Raw genomic sequence first — 19,799 nt, 5'->3', positions numbered from 1 at the left:
TGCATTTCTTCATTTTAATTTATTTTTCAATTTTTGTTTCTCACTTACCAACACATTCGTAAAATGTAGCAGGCTGTGTTAGTAAAGGAGAAGCAGGGAGGAAAGAGAGGTGCGGGATCTAAGCAGCTGCACACGGGGAGCGGGGGGAGGTGGTGGTCAAGAGCAGGAAGCACTTGGGGGCAGGAGGGGCCGGGCGCCTCCACCGTCCGCCTTCCCGCAGGCGTGGGCATCGCCGATGCTCTATACAGACCCCCAGATGGTTTTGTAAACGTTGTAGAGAGCACTTCTGTTGCTTCCAAACTTCGTCCCCCAACTTCTCCCTCTGACTCCCCCTGCCCCCCACCCCCCGCAGCCATCCCCACCACTGCAGCCACGAGGCAGGGTCTTCTCGAGCCAGCCCCCTGCATAGCCGGGCCCAGGAAAACCCTGCCCCTGGGTCTCAGGGCCCCAAGCCCATAGCCTCAGTCCCTGGGCCAGCATCTGAGAAGCCTAAAGCGGCTGGATCCCAGGGAGGTCAGGGTGGGGCTCCCTTGGAGCTCTTTCCCCAAGGGGAACACTCCCCTGGACCTTGGAGAGCATTCCCAGAATGCCCTCTGCTTCAGCCGCGGGCTCCTATTCAAGAGGTCACTGACAGGCCACCGTGGGCATGGGGACTTGGCAGCAGGGAGGGCTACCGCTTGCTGGAACCCTGGGTTAACCTGGAGGGAGGTTTTACCTTCCGCCCAGAGAAGGGCTTCCTGGCATTTGTGCACTAACCCAGTGGACACTCTGACCCTGTGCTTATGAACACAAACATTTTAATCAGGATTACATCCACCCTGATGAATTTTCATTCTAGAAAGTACTTTCAAGGCAAACGCCATTGAGGACAATCTAATGCCTTGATGGTTTTCTACAAAGTGCAGATAACTTTCCTTTCTCCCCCATTTCTTTTCCTCGAAGTCATTTTCACCAGGATCAAATCCTATTCGTGTGCGTTTCGCCACAGGTATCCGACTCCCGGGTTAGTGTTCGATGCGTGTCAAATGTCACCAACTGTCACACGTGTCACTGGCAGGTTTGTTTTTTTTTTTTTTTTCCTGTGGCCGTCACTTCAAGAAAGTCCAGTTTTCTGGGGGAAGGGCTCTAGCGGACTCCTCACGGACCGGTACCCAACAACGAATTTGTGCGGCTGTCCTGGTGTGCCACACCTGTGCCCTTTGGCCCCAGAGGCTTTTCTCGAGGAGCCGTTCCGAGGGTCCGCGCGTAACCGTAGCCTACCCTCAGCTAACCAGGGACAGAGCCGGGAGCCCTTCCGCAGCCGGCTTCCAGGAGGTGCGCGCACACCACGGGACAGGGCGGGAGGAACCTGCGCCCTCACCGACCCCGGCTCCCCGCCCCCCACGGTCACGGCGCCTTGTCCGCGGCCCCCGCCGCCTGCTCGGGGCGCGCGGGGCCGCCGGTGGCCGCGCGCGTGCTGCGGAGCAGGCCCAGGCCCCGCGATCGGCCGGCGCCGTGCAGCTGGCGCTCGTGGCGGCGGATCTGCACCTTGTGCCGGAAGCGCTCGCCGCAGTCCTCGCAGACGTAGGGCCGCTCGCCCGAGTGCGTGCGCCGGTGGCGCAGCAGGTTGGACGAGACGCTGAAGCGCTTGCCGCAGTCGCCGCAGGCGTAGGGCCGCTCGCCCGTGTGCGTGCGCTGGTGCTGCACGAGCGCCGAGCTCTCGCTGAAGCGCTTGGCGCAGTATGAGCAGGCGTAGGGCTTCTCGCCCGTGTGGATGCGCTGGTGCGTCACCAGGTTGGAGTGCTGCGAGAAGCCCTTCCCGCACTCGCCGCAGCGGTGCGGCCGCTCGCCCGTGTGCGTGGCCTGGTGCCGCACCAGGTCCGTGCTGCGGCTGAAGCCCTTGCCGCACTCCCCGCAGATGGTCGGCCGGTCCCGGGCGCGCCGCCGCCGCCGCTGCCTGGCCGGGGTCAGGGCGGCGCTGCCCGCGGGGCCCGGGATGGCCACCACCGCCGGCGCGGCCACGGCCGGCAGCACCATGAGCTCCTGCAGCACCACGTAGCCCGGGGGGGCCACCACGACGGCGGCTGGCGCCCCCGGGGCCGAAGCCCCGCCGCCCCCCGCGGCGGGCACCAGCTCCAGCTGCAGCTCGGGCTGCACGGGGGTCAGCTCCAGCCGCACCTCCTGCCGCTGGGCTCCCAGCTCCACCGGGGTCAGCTCCAGCCGCACCTCCTGCCGCTGCTCCTCCAGCTGCTGCTGCTGCTGCTCCAGCTGCTGCTCCAGCTGCTGCAGCTGCTCCTGCAGTTTGAGCTGCAGCTGCCGCTGCTCCTGTTGTCTCTCCAGCTCCTGCCGCTGCCTCTCCAGTTCCTGATCCGACCCCAGGTCAACCGGCATGAGCTCCAGCTCCACCTCTTCCTCCTCGTCTGGCTCCAGCAGAGGGGGCTGCTGCTGCTGCTGTTGAAGCTGTTCCCGTTGCTGCAGCCGTTGCGGCGGCTGCTGCTGCTGCTGCTGCTGCTGCTGCTGTAACTGTTGCTGCTGCAACAGCTGCTGCTGTAACAGTTCCTGCTGCTGCTGCTGTAACTGTTGCTGCTGCAGGTGCTGCTGTTGTAACAGTTCCTGCTGCTGCTGCTGCTGTAACTGTTGCTGCTGCAGGTGCTGCTGTTGTAACAGTTCCTGCTGCAGCTGCTGCTGCTGTAACTGTTCCTGCTGCTGTAACTGTTGCTCCTGCAGGTGCTGCTGCTGTAACTGTTCCGCCTTCTGCTGCTGCTGTAACTGTTGCTGCTGCAGGTGCTGCTGTTTTAACAGTTCCTGCTGCTGCTGCTGCTGCTGGAATTGTTCCTCCTCCTGCTGCTGCCCTGACTGTCCCTGCTGCTGCTGCTCCTGCTGCCACAACTGCTTCTGTGGCTGCTGCTTCTGTAACTGTTGGTGCTGGGGTAACGGTTTCTGCTGTGGCTGCAACAGGTGTTGCTCTGGCACTTGCTGCTCCTCTGATTGTTCCTGCGGCGGCATCGGCGGCAGCTGTGGTTTCAGCTGCTGAGGTGGCACAGGTTGGGGGTTTTCCTGCAGGTGCTTCTCTTGTCGAGGCAGCCATTCTCGGCCAGCTTGCCGCTGTTGCTGCGGACCTGGGGATCGGCTTTGTGGTCGCCGCTCCTGCCGTGGCTGTTGTGGCAGCGCTGGTTGCTGTTCTGACTGTTGTGGCTGCAACTCCGGCTGCCCCTGCTGTGCTTCCTCAGCCATTTCACTGGCCCCCGTCGGGGCTGAGCTTGTTGGCCGCGGTGGGCTGCCGTTCTCCTGAGCCTCTTCTTCCTCCTGACTCTCACTCCCACCGCTGCCACCTGTAGTGGAAATGGCAGGAAGCCAGGAGAGAAAAATCTACGGGCAGCTCTCAGGTGCAGACCCCCTGGACCTCCCCGCTCACCCGGCCCCATGGACAGCCACGCTAGGACACACTGTGAGCTCCCATCAGGGACCCAAAAGCACCGGCTCGGTTGACAATGGCAGCGTGGCAGGAACTGAATTGCCCAGAGGTGTGGGGTTGGCTTAGAAATGCGCCCGCAGGACTGCTGGTCACGTCACTCTGCACCCTGGCTGTTCCACCTCTCCCCCGCGCCTCCCTCCACACAGGCTCCACGCTTAGATCTTGGCAGTGACAAGAGCCTGGGTGCCTGGGGCTCCCCAGCACCGTTCCCTGAGAAGTCTCTCGTGCTTCACCACCATCCAGTGGGAATCCGCGTACAAGCCGTTCGGACAGCTAAGCCACAAGCCCGTGCTGAACTCTGACCTCAGTTAGGGTCACACCTCACAGAAGTAAAACTTGCCTTCTCCGTAAATAATAACGCCTGGAAGTATCACCACTAGCGGTCCTAAAAGTCACCGAAGGTCAGAGACAGCACAAAGTTTCCAGCGGGAAGTCCTCCGTTCAGGCCCTAACTCTACCGCTTACCAGCGTCGACCTCCCGCAGCCACGGAGCCCTCCTTGTCAGTGACAGCTTCGGGATACCCACACTTCCGGCTTCACGGGCAAAGCCAGAAGGGCCCCGGCATCGCCTCTAGAACCTGGTGGGTGCTTGAAAAATCCCTCTCCCTGTGAGTTAGAAAATGAGTTTGCAAACTAACAAACACTTTAGCAATACCAAAGATACAACTAGCTCCGTTTGAAACAGCCTGAAGACTGGAAGTGTCTGAGACTATTACTCAGGAATGGAAAGGACTAATTCCATAGCCCCAAGTCAACATGGTGACTGGCCAGTTATGTCACCTCTGGGAACCTGAATTTCCCTGTCTGGAAAAAGGAGATAAACCCTTCCCAGGGACATAGCGAGAATGCCAGGGGGGAAACGTCTGGCCCGGGGTTGTGCAGGTGTAGAGGAAGCCCCACTACGTAAGAGTCGCTCCATTGTCACATTTCACTTTCCTGCACAATATCCACGTGTCTGTCTCTCATTTTGAGCATTCAGGCTGTGTTCACAGAAAATCCGAAGAGGCTCTCTCCATTTCCGAGTCTGATTTCCACGTCTGTTCTTCCTACAGCTTCGTATTTTCAGTTTTGTAACAGAAAGCAGAGGTTCGATGTTATAAAATTTTGCTTTCCGGCCACTTTGCCAGGATTGTATTGATTTCATAAAACCAAGGGATATCTATATGAAAATAACTTCCTTTCAGAAAACCAGTCCTAATAACCTTTGCTTAGGCTAATGGACAAGTGAATGCATTTCGCATAAACACACACCAGTCGGGAGTATGCGTGTGGTGAGCGAAGACAGCCATGAAAACCTGTTCCCCCAGCAATGTCAAGGTCTGAGACACTCCAGCCTCCTGCCAAGCCTCGAGGCAGCAAGGAGCACCGTGCTTCTGTGTGAGTCCTCACATTTCTAGCACAGCACTTGGCTGTGTGGCCAGTCCTGGCTTCTTACAGCAACACCAGCATTTTAAACAATGATGTTTTTAGTAAACATATTATTAAGTGTCACCTGATGTGCGTGCCCTTGCAAGACTTTTTCCAGTTAAATATTTGAGCCAGGAGAGTCGTTTAGCCACACATCCCAACACAGCCCCTCTAATTGCCTTGGTCCTTTTCATGCTGTTCAACCCTGGCCCGGCCCTCAGTCAGTGCCCTCAAAGCACAGAGAAGGAAAGTGGCCCCCAGGAGCATGACCACCATAGAAAGTTTCCCCAGACCGTGTCCCGGAGGGAGAAGGCATCTTGAAAGGTTCTGCAGGGCCATATTTGCCTCTGGGCAAAAGGGGAGGAAGATGGATTGAAGCAGAGGTCAGGAAAAGTGGACAAGGCCAGAGAAGGCCACAGAGAAAAGAGAAGCAAGGGGTCCAATGCCTGAGGTACAAAGGGCAGTGGGAGAGAGCCCCTGAATTCAATCTTGAGAACTTGAGTCTGGAGCCAGGGACAGGTCGGGGGACAGTGGAGGCCACCTGGCCACTGGGGAAATAGCAGTAGCTCCCAGCCAGCACATACCCAGGGTCCAGGCATGGCCTGAGAATATCTGCATCGTCGGGGAGCCCGTCACAGGCACAACCACAGCCTGATACAGCCGCCTCGGAAAACCCTGAGGGGAACCCGCCAGTGTCACTCCAGGCAGCTGAACTCGGCCGCGGTGAGCGGCTGCAGCCTGCCCCAGCCCCGCACCCCGAAACCACAGGTGAGCACCCTTGCGGACAGCAGGCTGCCCGCCACCCTGCAGCCCCCTCTCGCCCGCAGCAGGCCGGGCTCTGTCAGAAGGTCCTCCGCGGGGCCTGAGGACCGTCTCCCGCTTTGGGTCAGAGCCACCTCCCTCTAGTCCCTCACCTGAGAGGGTGCCGGGCCCCGGGCCCCCATCTTCGAGACACCGAAGCTCCAGCACGAAGGTCTCAGTCGCTGGCCCCAGCTCCATCCTAGTGCTCAGACCAAGACCCCGGGGAGCCAGCTGTGCTGAGAGGAAGGAAGGAAGCTGTTCAGGTGGGCAGGAGTGCTGTGAGCCCCCAGCCCCGTGGCACTGACTGCCAGAGAGCCCTCCACCTCAGCCTCGGGCCTCCAGAGCCAGGGGCCCTACCCTGGCTGGAAAGAAGGACAGTTGGAGCCACAGCTGGGGAAGGGAGGCGCAGGGCAGCCCGGAGCTCTGCTCCCCAAGGCCCGTTCAGCCCCCTGCAGGGAGGCAGTCCCTCCATTCCCGAATTCTGGGATTCTGCGGGGCCCACACTCAGCCCCAGCCTTAGGGGGCAGCCGGTGCAACTGCTCCACTAGGATGGGGAGCTGGAGACCCAGCAGGGACAGTTGAGGAAGTTGGCAGAGAAGACGGAGAAACCTCACGTTCCACTGCCCCCCCCCCCCACAAAGCCCCGCCAAGCCTGTTCACCTCCCTGGTCTCTGGCCTCCTAGGCTGCTCTTGGGGTTCGGCCAGCATTCCTAGGCCAGAGCACCAGCAACCCACAGAACCAGCCCTGGCCCAGGGGCTCCTGAAGTCGGGAGGGTTCCCCACCTCTCTCCTGCATCCCCCCTCCACTGGCCTTCCCGCCCCACGCCCCACCCCCGGCCCCTGCAGAGGTGTCCCCACATCCAGCCGGCCTCCCCTCCTAACAGGACAGCTCCAGGTCTCTGTGGGGGTCCGGTCGAAAAGACTGGAAGCGCCCCGAAGGTTCGCCGAGCCGTCCCGCCCAACGGGCCTCACCTGGCGCAGCATTTCCTGCCCCTCACCGCGGCCTCTGCACTAGGGGAGGTGTGTTCATGGTCAGCAGGGGCTGGGCAGCCAAGGCCGAAGCGTCAGCCGGCTCCTTCCTGAGGCGCCTCCATCCAGAAAGAGCCGGGGAGGCGCCGGGCCACCCGGGGGCCTTTCTGGGCACTGCGGCGGCGGGCCTGTCGCTGTCAGGGCTGCCGAGGTCGCCCTGGGCCAAGAAAGGGGCAGAACGGAGTTCGCGAGCAGAAGTTGGTGTCGGGCACCCGTCCCGGGGGAAGGGGGCGGGGAGGAGGCTGGGCGCCGGGGGTCCGGTCCGAGGTCGGCGGGGGCCGGGCGACACCGGCCTCGGGTGGGCCGGGGGCAGCCCGGGTCCGGCCGGGTTCGGCCGGCGGCCACAGGTGCCCGGCGCCGGGGGGCGGGGGGGGCAGGGGGGCGGCCCGCGCGGGGGTCCGGTTCGCTCGCCCGCCACCCCCCCGAGCGTGCGTCCGGCCGGCAGCGGGCGGCGGGCGGCGGGCCGGACCGGGGGCGGGGGCGGCGGGGCCGGCACAGGAAGTCCCCCCGGCATCCGCATCCTGTCCCCCGCCCGCCACCCGCGCGCCCCGCGCCCCGGCCCCCGCGCCGCCGCCGCCGCCGCCGCTCTAGGCCGCGGCGAGCTCGGTGGGCTTAACCCTTCCGGGCCCGGCCGCGCACCCGCGGGGGTGGCGAGACTGTCGCTGCCCCGAGGGGGGCGGGGCGGCTCCAGGCTCCTGCTCACCCCCCCCACCCCCCCCACCCCCGCGCCACCGTGGGGACGCGTGCGGTCTCAGGGCGCCCCTGGCCGGGCTACTAGTTGTGGTTCATTAGCGCTCAATTAGATGACACTCACCTGATGGGGAGGCCCCATTCCGCCCCCCAGCGGACCCCAAAGAGGCCTCCCCCTCCGCACCTTGAACCCCTCCTCCTGGAGCCCCGGATGGCGAAGGCAGGCCTGCGGGGGGCGTGGTGTTTGTGCCCGCTTGGACAGTGGGTCGGGACCCCGAAGGACCAGACCTTGTTAACTGAAGGGTAAGCCCGGCTCGCTCCCTCTGTGCGCAAGGCAGGTGATCAAGCCCCCCTCCGCCGCCCCCAACCTCTGTCCTCCCCAGGCCCCCACCCCAGTAGCGCGGTGCAGAGGCCTCCCTGGACGCGCCAAGCTGACCCCTGCCTGGGGAGGCCTTACCTGACCATCTCCATATCCTATCAGCTTTGCCGCACTGTCCTAACCTGGAAAGTTCACATGAGAATCGGGAGACTCCAATCCTCTTGAAAAACCCAAAGACCTGGCCTCGGAGAGCTGTTCCTGGGGTAGAGTCTGGGAATAGCCTCCCTGGAGGGGGACACAGATGTCTTCCCTCCCTACCGTCTCCATGCTCACCTGGCCCCCCCCCCCCCCCTTGTTCCATTTGGACACTTTCTGGCCCCACGGGCAGTGGAGTTTGGGGCTTCTCCTCCAGCCCTCTGAAAAGCTCCTCTCTCTGGCAGCTTGCCCCCAGACTGGGTGCTCCAGAGGACAGAGGGCCACCTCTGCCTCTTCGGGGGAACAAGTGCATTGGGAGCCCATCTTTGGAGGCAGAAAATTCTGGATTCACCATGGCCTCTTCCAGTTGGGTAACGAGGCAAATTATTACCTAGCATGTGTGGAACAGGGACCGCACGCTGCGTGTCAGGAGTTGAAGGGTAAGTGAGCATCCCCCCTCTGGCCCGGCAGGTGTGCACCTTCACCTCCCCTGGGAGGGCTGAGCTGTCTCTGCCTCCTCCTTCCCCCCGGGAGACCTCACACCCAGACCACCCAGATGATCCACTCACTCCTTAAATCTTGAACCTCTCTCTCCGCTGGCTTCTTGCCAAGAGCGTTTGTTCATCCTTACGGCTGTCCCGTCTTAAAAACCAGGCAGCCCCTTCTCTCTCCTGCCCCCATGGCGGAACTTCCTGGAAAGATGCCCCATTGCAATCTGTCCATATCTCCGTCTACCTATCCCTCCTTCCCCCTCTCCAGCTTGGCCTGGGCCCCATCACTCCACCTGGACAGCTCCCTCTCATGTCACCAGTGAAGTGACCTCCCTGTCACTAAATCTCTCATGCCATCCCACCTCTGGGAGGCTTTGGACACTTCTCCGGTGGCTGCTGAGAGGGACCACCCTTGGTTCCCACTTCCTCTGGGTCTGCCTCCTCTCTGATTCCTCCACAGACTCTGCTTCCTTTATAGAATCAAAACCTGCATAAGTCGTCTTCCCATATCAACAGCTCCATCCGGAAGAGTCTTTCTCCTGTCCATGACTGAGCACCTCACAAACAGTGGCCACCCTTTTTCTTCCTCTTCGTCCCTTTAACTTTGATCCAGGTAATACACAAAGCGAATTGAGTCAGTCAAATTGTTCTAGGAGGGATTAGCAACAACAAAAATCTTTTCATTTCCAAGTCCACTTTCTTCTGATATTTTTTTGCCATTTTTTTTTTTTTTAAGTTTAAAAACGTTTATTTATAGGGGAACCTGGGTGGCTCAGTTGGTTGAGCGTCCAACTTCAGCTCAGGTCATGATCTCATGGCTTATGAGTTCAAGCCCCGCATCCGGCTCTGTGCTGACAGCTCAGAGCCTGGAGCCTGCTTTGGATTCTGTGTCTCCCTCTTTCTCTGCCCCTAACTCACTCACATTCTTTCTCTTTCTCTCTCAAAAATTATTTCTCTGCCCCTAACTCACTCACATTCTGTCTCTTTCTCTCTCAAAAAATTATTTATTTTTGAGAGGGAGAGAGAGCGAGAGAGGGGCAGAGAGAGAAGGAGACACAGAATTGGAAGCAGGCTCCAGGCTCTGAGCTGTCAGCACAGAGCCTGACACGGGGCTCGAACTCACGAACTGCGAGATCATGACCTGAGCTGAAGTCAGATGCTTAACCAACCGAGCCACCCAGGCGCCCTTTGCCATATTTCTAAATACCATGCTCATAGTGCTATTACTTGGTTTTTCCATTTTAGGTAGTATCTATGGACAGCCTACTTTGGAGGATGCAGATTTAACTCTTTAAGCCACACATACATATGTCCATGTCCTGCCCACAATAATTTGCCTGGTCTTTATCCAGTTTTCTGGGAGAGAACTTCCACACTCTTGGAGTTTCTCCAGTGACAGGAATGTCTTTGTTATTTGGGGGTTGGGGGCGGGATTAGCTTCAGGTTGGGGTCTGCTCATACCAAAAAGACCAACCATATGATTACAGGGTTGGGGCTCTGAGCTGGTGATGTCAACCCAACCTCTGGGGCTAGAGATTGAGGTCAGTCACATGGCCAATGATTCGATCAACGTATGGATGTAATGAAACACCAATAAAAACTATGGACACCAAGACTCAGGTGAGCCTCCTGGTTGGTGACGGGCGCTCTATTTCCAGAAAGAGGACACAGAAGCTCCACCTTCAGGACTCTCCCAGACTGGATCTCTTCAGGAACCAGTGCTGGTCTGTCTTTCTATCCTTTGTAGTAAAACTGCAATTGTAAGTATAGCATTTACTGGAATTCTTTGAGTTGATCTAGTTAATTATTGTCCAACCTGAGTAGGTCAAAGGAATCCCTGAATTTGTAGCCAGTTGGTCAGAAGTGCTGGGGGCCTGGGGACCCCTGAACTTGCAGCTGACCTCTACAGTGGGGGCAGTCCTGCTGGGAGTGATGCTCTTAACTTGTGGAGTCTGGAGGGACCCTGGTGGTCAGCTGTGGAACTGCAGGGCAAGACTGCACCTGTCCATATGGTTTTATGACAGTTTGGGGGTAAATCCACATTGACTGTTTCCCTAAGTACATCTCGGTAAATATCTTTCACTGCTGAGCCCAGTGATACTATTTGTATCAGTTTCCTTCTTGTACAACCCTTAGTTCTTCCTGGACTTAATCTCTCATCTTTTTTTTTTTTTTTTCTTTTTAAATTTTGCTTTGATTCACTTTTAGAATCTCCTGAAAAGTCTTTTCACATGCTCTTATGGCTCAGTAAATGCCTGTGAAACCAACTTTACACCTGGTCAAATTAGTCAGAAAATCTGTTTGTTTCATTTCATTTGTCTGTTTCCAGACATCCCTCTGGAGCCTCCTTCCACTGGATCCAAATTGGGCGGTTTGCCCTGCAGAGTGCTGGTGTCAGCTCGGAGTCCAGTGTCACCATCTGGGACTTTGTCTCTCTTTCTCTCTCTCTCTCTCTCTCTCTCTCTCTCTCTCTCTCTCTCTCTCCCCCCTACATCAATCTCTGTGACCTGTTTCTCCTTGTTGATTAGGTCATAACAGAGACCCTTAGCGCTCACCAAATATCCCAAGTGCTCCCCGACATTTCCAAGTCTTACATGCAGTTCAACCGGGGTTAAATAATTACTCTGGCCAGGGGACTGTGAAAGGAAGTGGCCCGTGCTATGGCTAAGCCAAAGCACTTAAGAGCTGGCGTGACATCTCCATCTCACGCCTCCCCTGCCGTGTGGCCTTGGAAGAGATGTGTTCCCCGTGGTGCAAGCACATGATGGTAGAGCCTTAGTCGGCCTGAGCTGTCAGTCCAGTCAGGAAAACCTCAGAACTCTTAAGTAATTAAGCAGAACATTTAATGCAGGAAAATGGTCACAAACATGTTCAAAAGGGCTGCAGTATTACGCAGGGGACAATGGGACGACCCAGAGATTAGTAGTACCTCCAGGGCTAGAGGAGCAGGAGGGGAAAATGATAGTATAGAGAGACACAACTGCTGTATCGGGGAGGCTATGGTAGCCACTCTTGGAAACTGGGGTGTGTAAGCAAGAAACGACCAGCCCAGACTCACCAGCCAGTGAAGGCTCCACCAGAAACAGGAAATGTCTTCTCTTCCATCCTGACTTCGGATCCCTCCTTGGTGCTTCCCATGAGCAGAATCTAGCCAGAGGCCAGCTGGCAAGGGAGCCTGGGAAATGGAGTTTTCCGTCTCCGGGCCTCCGGCAATGGAGCATATGGCGGGATGGAGACTGGGTCCAGAGGCAACAGGCAAAGAGCTGGCACATTTGGTGACTCTGTAGAGCAGGGCCCCCTGCCAACCCATGCCGGAAGGGCACACATTTATGAGCTAAGGGAGTGATTGGAATGTTGCAGCTTGAATGGATTATCCTGACCTTCATTCTGGGGGAGCACATTCTTGAGTGGTCTTCCTGAGAATAAGTATATGGCAAGTAAAATTTGGGGAGCCCTCATGTCTAAAAAGCTTTTTCTCTTTCATGTAACTGGGTATGGATTATAGAAGGGCAATGGCTTCTCCACAGATTTTGTTTTATTATTATTTTTTTAACTTTTTTTGTTTATTTTAGTTTTGAGAGATAGAGACAGAGCATGAATGGGGGAGAAGCAGAGAGAGAGACACACACACACAGAATCCAAAGCAGGCTTCATGCTCCCAGCTGTCGGCACTGAGCCTGATGCAGGGCTCCAACCCATGAACCATGAGATCATGACCTGAGCCAAAGTCAGACGCTCAACCGACTGAGCCACCCAGGCTCCCCTATCATCATCATTATTATTATTATTATTATTATTATTATTATTATTATTATTTTCAAGTAGGCTTCACACCCAGCATGGAACCCAACACGGGGCTTGAACTCATGACCTTGAGATCAAGACCTGAGATCAGAGACCTGAGACCAAGACCTGAGTGGAGATCAAGAGTCGAACACTTAACCAACTGAGCCACCCAGGCGCCCCTGCTTCTCCCCAGACTCTAAAGACACTGTTTCCTTGTCCAGTGTTGCTGTTGAGGATGTCCTGTGCCATTCTGGTCCCTGATCATCTCATGTTGTCATTTCTCTCCCATTTTTTCATCATTTCACCTCTTGGTTACACTTTCTAGAAGATTTTCTCATCACTACCCTCCACTCTTTGTGCATTTATTTCTGCAACCCTCTCTTTAATTTCAGAGCTTTCTTATTCTCGGACTGGGTTTTTTCCTTACGCGTGTTCTTGCTTCACAATTGCAATGTTGGCTCCCATCTCTCTGAAGACAGCTAACTTTGTTCCTGCTTCCTTCATCATCCTTGTTTGCCCCAATTCATTTCAACAACAACAAGAACAACAAAGTATTTGTTTCATTTCTCTTGTTGGAGGATTTCCTAAGCTGCCAGGTGATGCTGGGCTGTGGTGTGGAGTCAATCGATCGGCATGCAAGAGAGGGGTGTGGACAGTTGGGGAGCCCGCCACGGGGAGGGGTGTCCTCCAGCTTCTCTTAGTGTTTTGTCTCGGGCCGCTCAGTTTGTCTAGAAAGGACTCGTTTGATCACCTGCCTGGGCAAGTAACTTGGCCATGAGCGTTCTAGGAGCCAAATGGGGAAAGAGAAGACTCAGATTTGAGAAAGCAGATTTCACTAAATCCCCATGGTTTCAAGAACTCTTCCTGCCTTTGGCTCTGCCCAGCGTCCCCAGAGTCAGAGCCTGGTTGGTACCAGGCTTTTGCCAGAGCAGATGTGAAGGGGGAGGGGAGGTCTGGAGACCCACCTGGCAGCAATCTTTCCGTTTCCAGTCCTACTGGGAACCTCAGGTTCTGAAGGCTTTCTGGGCAGTGGGGAGGGGGACGGGGATCAGGTTGTTCTTTTTGGCTTCCCCCTCTGATAGCTTAGTCTTCTGCTAAGTAGGTCCTTCCAGGTCCATCTGAGTTCCAGTTTCTAAAATCTGAAGCTTTTGATTTATTTTTTTTCCTTACTGAGAGAGACACAGCAGAGACAGCAAAAGGGACAGAGAGAAGAAGAGACAGAGAAGACCAGACCATGGGCCAGGAGCGGGTCCCTCAGTAGGGGGCAGAATGTGACAGACTTGCACCCAGCTGACGGCTTGGGGCTTCAGGAAGTTTTCTCTCCCACTGGGGAGGGTGGAGGAGGTTTGGAATATGATCCTGGGAAGAATGACAGGCTGGGGAGCAGCGCTGATGGCTTGGAATGCATCTAAAGCACTCATGGTGGTGGCCCAGGGAGCAAAGGTCGGGCGTGGCTTCCTCAGGTCAATCCCCTCCCTCCTCCCCGCAGTGTTCCCTCTCAGAGCACCAGGAACCCATGGCGTTCGCCTGATTCTGCTTTTACAATCTGATTGGGGTCTTGCCGCTGCAAGGGCAAAGAGTTCGTCTGGGTTGGTCACCCTTGTCTTCCCAATACTTCCTTCAGTTGACACGCAACACGTATTTGTCAAATGAATCAATAAAATAACCAAACGAATCAATAAAATAACCAAACACTTGCTAGCAGAGCGAAAACCATTCGGTATAATAATCCAAACTTCAGTGGGGGGCATGTGACCCAACGCGGGCAGATAATCCTCTGCCTCTGCCGGGGAGGTGGAGCGGAGGCACACGGGAACCAGAGGTGGCTGGGTTGAACGCACCAGTGCAGGAGCTGCAGGGTCCCACCCTGGCTGTGACGAGCGCTTGTGTGCTTCCATGGAACCCCTTTTCCTTGCCTAACTCACTCGGGGTTGGTTTCTGCAAACAGAGAACCCTCACAAATGCAGAAATTGGTAGTAGGAGTGGCACTGAGGCCCAGACGCCCCAGGAAAATGTGGGATTCGAAACTGGCTATTGGGCCAAGATGAGGACAAAGCACAGAGATTCCCACACGTGTTCCGGGATGGGGGCGGGGGAGGGGAGGTGTTCTGTTGAAACAACTGATCCTGGTACCAGCTAGGGCCACCTGAGACCGTGAGTCCTCTGATGTTGAGGTGCTCGAGGATCACTGGAAGGGGACAGGGATGCCAGGCCCACACTATAGGATGGTTCCATCTGATGGCATTCATTCCCGTCCAGGAAGACCTCAGCATTCCTTTGCTGAGGCCCAGGTGGAACCGGGGCTTTCGTGGGGCTGCTCTCAGAGCATGTCAGAGCACAGGTAGCCACAGGCCAACACCTGGGTCTCAGGTTGATTCCTGGGTCACCGGAAGGGAGCTCCACTTGGACTCTTCTTTGAGTTTCCTGAGGTTGCCATGACGAAATACTACACAACGGGCAGACGCCACAGAGATGAATGTGGGACAGCTCTGGAGGCCAGAAGTCTGCGATCAAGGTGTTGGGAAGGGCGGTTCCTTCTGAGGCTGTGAGGGTGGGTCTGTTCCATGCCCCTCTTCCGGCTTCCGGTGTTGTTGTCGATCTGTGGCGTTCCTTGGCTTGTAGAAGCATCACCCCTTTATCTTCACATGGTGTTCCCCCTGTGTGTGTGGTGTCCAAATTTCCCCTTTTTATAAGGACACCTGTTACACTGGACAAGGGCCCAGCCTGATGACTTCATTTTAACCAACGACATCTGCAATTACCCCATTTCCAGATAAGGTCGTAGAGGGGCTGGAACTTCAGTAATATGAATTGGGGGGGGGGGGAGCAGGGAGTAGGGGTGAAAGAGACCGTGAGAAAAGTTACGCACAGGAAGCACAGTGTGGCTTCTTGGGTCAGGCTGAACGGGAGGCTTCAGTGCAGATGGGAGTCTGTGTTTTTGTGCCAGCTTGCCCACAGGGTGTGGTGGAGCAGTTTCCAGGGGAGCCAATGCCAACCCGAACCAAACATAGCTCTGTGCCTGGGGGCACTGCCCTTGGCCTGGATTGAGGAAGGAATACAGAGACGTTGGGGCTGGAGCCCTGGGCTGCACCGAACAGGGGCATTCTGCCCCTGCCCCAGGTTCCGTTCCCCCTTCTACTGTCTCTCCCAAAGGGGCTCAGAGGACTTCACCCTTGATTTGAGAGATGGGTGAGTGAAGAGACACCAGGATCGTTAGAAAGCACTTTATCAGCCCGGTGGTGCCACCAGGCCACTGAAGTGAGCCTCCTAGTCTTCAGCAGGGATAGAAGGACAGTCTCCTGGCTGAAGCCAGAAGGCAGCAGTAAGCCTCCAAGAAGCAAAGCGGGGAAGCTTTGCAATTTAGGTATCGTATGGGTGGCGCGGAAATCAGTTTTCAAGCGGTGGGTGGATACTCCAATCAGTGGCTACAGCTAAGGAAACCAGTGGGCAGCCCAGAAAGAAGACACGTGATGCATGTAAGCTGACCCCTCTGGGTCTGTAGAACAGCAGGCTGAGCCACGGCTCCATGCTGGCCGCTATGGCCTGCCACCCAGTGCCTGTACCTGAACCTTGCCTTTAGCACAGAGGACACAGCCTAGGCCTGGCGGCAGAGGGGGCTCCGTGACAGGTTTGGTTTCCTAGGACGCTGACTCTGGGATGGAGACGAACCTGCCTCACTACAGAGAGCAGGGAACTGGAATGGAGAAGGGGAAAGGCAGGACCACGCCGAGGAAGGCTTTGAAGTGTGGCGTGGTCTCAGTGAAGCCCCCAGGCAACCCGATGGAGACCTCTGAAGCCAAGAGGGTCTTCAGACTGGTCACGAGCTGGGGCAAGAGGGCCCGGACTTCGTAAACTGGCATCAATCATTACATAAGGGGAGGGGCCGTGACCCCCAAGGGAGGTGTTGCTCTTCAGAGGATGCAAGTCTGAGAATGGCCAGCAGGTAGGCGCTGTCTTGGCAGCCCAGGAGGGCACATCCTTCAACCCTAAGGCGGGAGGAGGATCTGGATTGTGGATCTTGGCATCCACTACGGGCTTCTGCTGTCCTACCCCCGCCTGGGGTTCCCTATCCAGGCCCTGGGTCAAGGCCACTAGAGGGAGGACTCGGGACTCAGCAGTTAATCCACACCAAGCTGGGTCATCAATGCAACATGCGGTCAAAGTGCTGTTGGGGGCTCAAGAGTGGCCGGGCCGGGGATACCTGGGTGGCTCAGTCGGTTAAGCATCCGACTTCAGCTCTGGTCATGATCTCGCGGTTCGTGGGTTCGAGCCACACGTCAGGCTCTGTGCTGACAGCTCAGAGCCTGGAGCCTGCTTCAGATTCTGTCTCTCTCACTCCCTCTCTCTCTCTCTCTCTGTCTCTCTGCCCCTCCCCCACTCATGCTCTGTCTCTTAGAAATAAACATTAAAAAAAAAGAAAGAGTGGCACAACCTTCGGAAACCACTGGCCATGGCCAATGTATAATTATGCCCCCAGAAATGAAATTAATTGGCAATCAACCTAGGTTTTCTAAGACTGTATTACCAGAAAGCCCCCAAGCCTGGTGCATAAGGGTCTGGAATTAGTTCTCTGCCTCTTGAATAGTAATCCCCAGGCCTAAGGAAAGAGCAAACGGCATCTGTGGGAAGGGTTTCTAAGGAGATAAAAGGGGACTCATCTCCCTCATCGGCTGATTACAACTGAAAACTGGAAAACCCCAAAAAGCAATGACCTGAAGGCTGTGAAAAGTAAGTACTAGCAGGCAGGTTGGGAAGGAAAGTCAAAACATGAAGAGAAACCAGTATGGCAGAGGAGGTTTCCTGTTTGTTTTTTTAATCTCCTTTATCTACTGGCCTTGGGCTGAGGGCCAGCTGAAGCGGGGCCTTGCGTAACAGGTGGGGACAGTAAAACCTTCAAGAAACACTAGTGTTTATGGCCAGAAGACCAGGACAGTGGCCCCTATGAGCAGGAGTGTGGGAGAAGAATCACCACATGTTTCTTCCTTTTCTCCCTAGTCCTACCCTGAGGCCAGAGCCATTGAGGAACCTCATTGCCATGGTGGGGGAGGGGGCGTGGACACCTAACATCCCGAGAGAAGACCCACTTTCTGGATGGAGGAACGTGGACAAAGGGTCCCTGCTGTGTGAAGAATGATTTGTTTCCCTCTGTCTTTTCTCTCTTCACTCCGGAGGAGGCCCAGTCATAAAGAAATGTGCCTGCAGCGGGTTTGGGGGCGGGACAGACATTCTTAGAGAATCTCATCTTGCGGAAGAATCTGGAAAAGGGGACCTGGGGAGTGTGGAGGAAATTCTGGAGAGGAGGGAGCTTGGGAATGGGTTCCCCTAATTCTGCGTATCAACGAATACATGTCCCAACGGTGCCTCCATGGGCCGCACTCAGATATGTAGCAAAGTCTTTGAAAACTGAACTGTCATTGGAACCGCTGAACACAGGAGGAAGGGATGTGTGATTCAACCGGGCTGACCACCTGCTTTCAGCAAACAAAAAAGCACCATTCCGATGTTCTCCAGAGAAAGTAACAGGACCCAGTGTCTCAAAAACAAAAACAAACAAAAAGCAGTATTGCAAATGTACAGCCTATGATCCAAAATTACTCAACACACCAAGAACCGGGAAAATGGGACCGATTCACAAGGGAAGAGACAATCCCCATTTACCAGCCCTGAGATGACCCAGATGTTGAAATTATCAAAGAGCCTAAGGCAGCTATATTGTAACTATCCTCCACGAGGGAAAGGTAAATATGCTTGAAATGAATGGAGCATGTTTTCAGCAGATGGACATAAACTGTATAAAAAAGACGACTTTAGAACTTCAAAATAAAAGAACCCAGTATCTGAAATATAAAAACCAAATCACTGAATGGGTTCAGTAACAGAATAGATGACAAATGAAAGAGTCAGTAAGATTGAGGACAGGTAAATATAAATTACAGGGTGAAAAGGATTGAGAAAATAAGGAGCATCAGTGACGTACAGAGCAGTATCAGAATCAGAAGGTTGGACATTCGTGTCATGAGACCCTGATGGAGAGGAGAAACAGATGATGCAGAGAAAATACCTGAAGAGATAATGACTGGAGACATCCTGAATTTGGTTAAAGACTTACACTTCCGGATTCGAGGGGTGCCTGGGTGGCTCTGTTAGTTGAGCGTCCGACTTCAGCTCAGGCCATGATCTTGCGGTTCGTGGGTTCGAGCCCCGTGTCGGGCTCTGTGCTGACAGCTCAGAGCCTGGAACCTGCTTTGGATTCTGTCTCCTCCTCTCTGCCCCTTCCCTGCTCGCGCTTTGTCTCTCAAAAAATAAAATAAAACATTAAAAAAAAAAAAATTATGGAGGCCAGAAAACAGTGGAATATTTTAAGATTTTATTTATTTTTTTAATGTTTATTTATTTTTGAGGAGGAGGGGAAGAGAATGAGCAGGGGAGGGTCAGAGAGAGGGGGACAGAGGATTTGAAGTGGGTTCTACGCTGACAGCAGCAAGCCTGATGTGGGGCTCAAACTCACGAACCATAAGATCATGATCTGAGCTGAAATCAGACGCTTAACCAACTGAGCCACCCAAGCGTCCCAAGGTTTTTTTTACTTTTTTATTAAAAAAAATTTTTTTTTAATGTTTATTTATTTTTTGAGAGAGAGTGAGTGAGTGAGCAGGGGAGGGGCAGAGAGGGAGAGAGGGAGACCCAGAATCTGAAGCAGGCTCCAGGCTCTGAAGTGTCAGCACAGAGCCCGACGTGGGGCTCGGACCCACAAGCTGTGAGATCATGACCTGAGCCAAAGTCAGACGCTTAACTGACTGAGCCACCCAGGCACCTCCCCACAAAATTTTATGTTTAAGTAGTCTCTACACCCAACATGGGCTGGAACCCACAATTCTTTTTTTTTTTTTACTTAAAAAATTTTTTTAATGTTTATTTATTTTTGAGAGGGACAGAGTGTGAGCAGGGGAGGAGTAGAGGGAGGGAGACACAGAATCTGAAGCAGGCTCCAGCCCCTGAGCCGTCAGCACAGAGCCCGACGCAGGGCCCGAATCCACGAACCATGAGATCATGACCTGAGCCGAAGTTGGACGCCCAACGAACTGAGCCACCCAGGTGCCCCTGGAACCCATAATTCTGAGATCAAGAGTCACATGCTCACTGACTGAGCCAGGTGCCCCATCAGTGGAATAACATTTTTAAAGTGCTTAAATAGAAGAAATAATCAAGCCAGGATTCTATGTGGGGCAAAAATACCTTTTAGGGAGGAAGGTGAAGAAAGACGTTCTCAGATCAAAGAAGATTAAGAGAATTAATCACTAGCAGACCTGCTCTCAAAGAAATGCTAAAGGGAGGTGTTCAGGCAGAAGAGAAATGATACCAGAGGGAAGCTTAGAACTTAAGGAACCAAGAAAGAGCAACAAAATGATAAATATACAAATAAATGTAATAGACGAATTTTCTCAAGTTCTTTAAAATACGTATAATGTTGCGGTAAAGTTGTAAGGTTTGTACACTTTGCTCTAAGTGTTAAAATACTATCTTTAAAATACGTATAATGTTGCGGTAAAGTTGTAAGGTTTGTACACTTTGCTCTAAGTGTTAAAATACTAACTCCTAGTAGACCACAGTCTAGTTAGGCACCCGT

General features: G+C 54.8%; 1 protein-coding gene across 3 annotated transcripts; it reads right to left on the bottom strand.

The window, feature by feature from the left end:
• Positions 1–7,044, bottom strand: ZNF853 (zinc finger protein 853). 3 transcript variants are annotated; one of them, XM_053893953.1, is made up of 4 exons: positions 6,635–7,044; positions 5,776–5,893; positions 2,782–3,311; positions 1–2,628 (listed from the first exon to the last, which is right to left on the bottom strand). In XM_053893953.1, exons 1-4 carry the CDS (start codon positions 6,644–6,646, stop codon positions 1,387–1,389), a joined length of 1,902 nt encoding a protein of 633 aa, XP_053749928.1. In that variant the 5' UTR covers positions 6,647–7,044; the 3' UTR covers positions 1–1,386. The 3 variants fall into 3 exon arrangements, with proteins under 3 accessions (XP_053749928.1, XP_019278104.2, XP_019278103.2); XM_019422559.2 differs by having other exon boundaries at positions 1–3,311; positions 5,776–5,898; positions 6,635–6,749; XM_019422558.2 differs by having other exon boundaries at positions 1–3,311; positions 6,635–6,748.
• Between the last annotated feature and the right edge of the window lie 12,755 nt (positions 7,045–19,799).

Source organism: Panthera pardus, unplaced genomic scaffold, assembly GCF_024362965.1.
Source record: "Panthera pardus isolate Hobbes unplaced genomic scaffold, ASM2436296v1 HiC_scaffold_4, whole genome shotgun sequence".
Taxonomy (NCBI): domain Eukaryota; kingdom Metazoa; phylum Chordata; class Mammalia; order Carnivora; family Felidae; genus Panthera; species Panthera pardus.
This window is presented reverse-complemented; position numbering and strand designations above follow the sequence as displayed.

Coding starts and splice junctions, on each gene's coding strand:
- ZNF853 (XM_019422558.2), bottom strand. Junction 3,312..5,775: donor GGGGCCCGGCACCCTCTCAG/GTGAGGGACTAG, acceptor TTTCCACTACAG/GTGGCAGCGGTGGGAGTGAG.